The sequence below is a fragment of the Sinocyclocheilus grahami genome, unplaced genomic scaffold (assembly GCF_001515645.1).
Source record: "Sinocyclocheilus grahami isolate Dianchi unplaced genomic scaffold, SAMN03320097.WGS_v1.1 scaffold51.1, whole genome shotgun sequence".
Lineage (NCBI taxonomy): Eukaryota > Metazoa > Chordata > Actinopteri > Cypriniformes > Cyprinidae > Sinocyclocheilus > Sinocyclocheilus grahami.
In genome coordinates, this window is record NW_015505230.1 from 1,321,223 (window position 1) to 1,325,702 (window position 4,480).

Below are 4,480 nucleotides of genomic sequence, written 5' to 3' on the forward strand. Positions count from 1 at the left end.
CATTTCCTTCAGGGATTTCATGTGCTGATCAGATCAGACAACACATATCAGGCACCGCTCCTGCTCCCAGCACTGAATGCATAAACAGACAAGGGGGCATGCGCTCTCAACGGCTTCACAGTCTAGCTCACAGACTAATTGTGTGGAGCAGCACTCGGTTTCTGTCGCTTCGTGCAACACACGTGATGGGTACAATGAACAGCGGAGCGTTACGGAGATTGGGCACTTCACCCACAGGTGGTGATTCAGTTGTGGCAGAGATACGGACAGGCTGCCGTAGATCTCTTTGCATCGCGTGAAAACGCGCAGTGCCCTCTGTTCTTTTCCCTAATGGGAGAGGATGCACCTCTGGGTGTGGATGCTCTAGCCCACCCGTGGCCAAACGCATTGTTTTACGCGTTTCCCCCGCTAAGTCTCATCGGGCCAACATTACAAAGAGTACGGGAATTCAGACATTCACTGATTCTGATTGCACCGTATTGGCCGGGAAAACTGTGGATAGCGGAAATAATTCCACTTCTATACGATCAACCCTGGCCTCTCCCGTTGCGCAGGGATTTTCTTTCTCAGGCGAACGGGGAGATATTTCATCCCGCACCCCACAAAGTAGCTCTGTGGGCTTGGCCCGTGAGAGGATGAATTTAAATGCCATCGGGTTACCCTCTAACGTGATTGACACAATACAGAGTGCGATGGCAGCCTCCACACGCTCTCTGTATGGTCACAAATGGAGAGTGTTTGAGCGATGGTGTGCAGAGAGGCATATTACTTCGTTTTTATGCTCTGTATCGGATGTTCTTTGCTTTATGCAAGAACTATTGGATAAAGGTAGAGCCTTTTCGACTGTAAAATTCTATCATTCAGCTATTTCAGCATGTCATGTGGGGCTGGATTTGGGAACGATAGGTCAGCACCCCCTGATTTGGCGGTTTATGAGGGGAGCGAGACAGCTTCGTCTGGTCACTAAATCCCTGATCCCGTCCTGGGACTTAACAGTGATTCTGGATGCGCTCTCGCAGCCTCCTTTTGAACCATTAGAGGGCATTGATTTGCAGCGTCTTTCTTTAAAGACGGCTTTGTTGATCGCTCTTTCTACAGCAAAGCGCGTAAGTGAATTACACGCTTTGTCAGTACATCATTCCTGTATGCAGTTTGCATTGGATGGATTGAAAGTTCCGCTAAGGACTAACCCGGCATTTGTTCCTAAGGTCAGGGACACAACAGGAACAAACAAATCTGTGGAATTGCTAGCGTCTTTTTCTTCATCAGAGGAAGAGCGGTTACACTGTTTATGCCCGGTGCGTTCTTTGAGTGTTTATGTGCAGAAGACGAGATTGTTACAAAGGAGTAATCAGCTCTTCGTCTCTTGGGCTGACAATTATCGAGGAAGTCCTGTTTCATGTCAACGGCTTTCTCACTGGGTGGTAGACACGATCGTAATGTGTTACAAGGATGTAAATTTACCACCTCGACTTCGCGCCCACTCCACACGTAGAATAGCCACGTCCTGGGCGATGTTCAGAGGAGTTTCTATTTAGGACAATTGTGCTGCGGCGAGCTGGGCATCACTGCACACATGTGTGAGATTTTATAGATTGGATGTGACAGAGTCGTCACTCGTGCATTCAGTGCTGGGAGCAGGAGCGGTGCCTGATATGTAATGCATTTTATTCAGGGCATACGTGCATATTTTCAATTCAGCAGTATAATCAGTGTTGGGGAAAGTTACTTTTAAAAGTAATGCATTACTTTCAGGATGCTCTGAGCGGTCACACTGCTCTTGGGCCCTCGTGCGGCCTTTGACTTCATGACCTCCCGTCGTAGAGCTGCTATCTCCTCTTGAGCCTGCAGTGGGAGACAGGGCACATCTGAGGCCACATTGTTTAGTGAAATACTGGTGATATATTGCTGAGTGCTTTCTTTCTGGGTAAGAAACGTATTCAAAATAAAGTGTGCAAATAATCAAAAGTTTCCAAAATTATATATTTATATATGTATTTATATTACAAATATTTATATAAAACTCAAATAACAAATATATGTTAATTCGTTCAAAACTAATTTGATGCATGTACTAAAAACTATTATGCTAAAATATTAAATTAATATTGTTTTATTATTTAATAGTTTAATCTATATAAAATTAAATAATTGTTTTTACTGTATACTGTTATTGTAATGAAGCCAAAATAATGTATTAATATATATCTGACAAATAATACTACTAATAAATATATAGGCTATATTGTTTTATTAATTTACATTTTTAATTAATATAAAATTAAAGAATTGTTTTTACTTTATACTTTTATTGTAATGAAGTCAAAACAAATATAATTGTTGATTTAACATTTTAATTAATATAAAATACAATAATAGTTTTTACTGTATATTGTCATTGTAGTGAAGCCAAAACAAATGCTTCAGATATTATCTGGCAAATAATACTACTAATATATATTTATATTATATATTTATATAAAATCTATACATATACTTAATTATATACTCAATTTGATCAAATAGTGTTTTATATAAATGTTATATTTTAACTAATATCAAATTAAATAATTGTTTTACTGTATACTATTATTGTAATGAAGCCAAAACAAATTTAAAAAATATATAATCTAGCAAGTAATACTACTAATAAATATATAGCTATATATAAATTTATATAAATTTATATAAATATAATAATTTGACCAAAACAAATTTGATTCATGTGGTTAAAAAAATATATTGTGTAAATTATAAAACTTTATTAACATGAAATTGCAAGTTAAATATCAGTCACTCAGAATTAACCATGTGTGTGTGTTTAAAAAAAAAAATACTATGTGTGTTTCACACCCCAAAATGAACACAACAACCTGACTGAAGAATTCTGGGAGGATTGGCGCTGTCTACCTGCTGGTAGTGCATTCTGGTCTTGTCCCGTTCGGCTGTGAGCACTTTAACATTGGCCTGGATCTCTGAGAGGTGCCGCTCTTGTTTCTCCAACATGTTTTGCAGTTCATCTCTTTCTCGTAACACCCTCATTATCTCTGAATCGTACGTGCCACCCTTTAAAAAGAGAGACACATAAAAAAGGAATTAGCAGAATTAAAAGAAACTAATCTCACTGATATGAATGCACTGATGGCTTATTAGTACTTTAACAGGTGAGTGTCTGGTGGGACTGCGATGGGTAGATGCCCCCTTGATAGGGCTGGTAGAGCGACGAGCCCTCAGCATCCTTGGCCTCGTCAGCTGTATCAGAATACTGAGAAATAGAGAAATAATCTTCCAACTGTTGAAGTAAATGTGAGGAACATGAAGATTTGGAGATGATTAATTTAAACATTAGTCTTGCATTTCTGGCCCAAAACTCACCTAAACCTCCTGTTCAGGCTCCATGTTTCGACGGTTTCTAGTGCCACCTGTTGGATCTACCACGTTACTACAACCTATAAAAATTAAAAATGGCATCTTTGGGGCATCTTATGTCTCACAATTCAGTTGACTTAATTAAATGTTTTACCAGTCATTAGTTTGCGCTCTAGTTTGGGTCCTATGTAAAAAACAAACACACATTTATTTTGTAAAGTTACTTAATTCTCATTAAGAAATTTTGATGTCTTATAAAAAAAACATTTTGATGGGTATTGAGAGCTATACATTTAAATAAAGCATGCCTGTATTGACATGTTTATGCAGAAACGTATTGATTCGACTTTTCTTAAGCAAAACTTATCAAAATAAACCACATCGCGGACACAGGTTGTCATGGCAACTGAGATACTACGTTTGCACGTCACTGAAAATGCGTCCCGTGCAACAATGACTTTTTAAGAACGTAACGTATAACATATTGTATTTTACCATTTTAATGATTACTGATAATTGTTGCAAGCCACAACACGCACTTAAAGTAAGTATGCTTGGCACTGACGCTAATATGTTTGTACACTGGCACACAAAATCATTCACACGAAAAAATAACTGTAAATTTGAACCTCGCAAAAGCTGCAAATACATTCTGCTTTCATGAAAGACAGCTCAGAAGACAAAGCATTGTTTGTGTAAGTTAGCTTGTGTTACCTCGTGTAGTGGTTCACGCAAATGAAAAACACAAAGAGTGTGTTGAAGAAAATCTCAACACGTTAAAGCTCTTTAGCCGGAGGGAGAAACATCAACATTGACCAATCACAACACAGCATTAAACTGTCAGTCAAGACAGACGGCGACCAATCAGAACGCACTCTCCCTCCGTTTGCGTCCGTTGCCTTGACTACAAGTTGTGAACGCTCACGCTCAGTAGTTTTGAAGTTGAGATGAAGCAGTGAAGCGGAACCAGACCAAATATACATATATAAATAAACGGAATAAATATATAAACGGAAACAAAACAGAAGTATAGTGCGCGAAAATAGATCTATAATGGTTGAAATGTATGGAGGACGAAACCTGCAAAAACAATAAATAAATAAATACACAA

At 38.4% G+C, this 4,480-nt stretch overlaps 1 protein-coding gene across 1 annotated transcript in view; it reads right to left on the reverse strand.

The window, feature by feature from the left end:
* Nucleotides 1-4,156, reverse strand: part of LOC107583220 (testis-specific gene 10 protein-like) — a 14,982-nt gene extending 10,826 nt beyond the window's left edge. Inside the window, exons 1-5 of the mRNA XM_016269370.1 lie at nucleotides 4,084-4,156; nucleotides 3,376-3,449; nucleotides 3,157-3,265; nucleotides 2,911-3,066; nucleotides 1,750-1,845 (exon numbers count right to left, since the gene is read on the reverse strand). Coding sequence (XP_016124856.1) covers nucleotides 1,750-1,845; nucleotides 2,911-3,066; nucleotides 3,157-3,237 — 333 coding nt within the window. The 5' untranslated portion in view covers nucleotides 3,238-3,265; nucleotides 3,376-3,449; nucleotides 4,084-4,156. The remainder of the gene's footprint in view (nucleotides 1-1,749; nucleotides 1,846-2,910; nucleotides 3,067-3,156; nucleotides 3,266-3,375; nucleotides 3,450-4,083) is intronic.
* Between the last annotated feature and the right edge of the window lie 324 nt (nucleotides 4,157-4,480).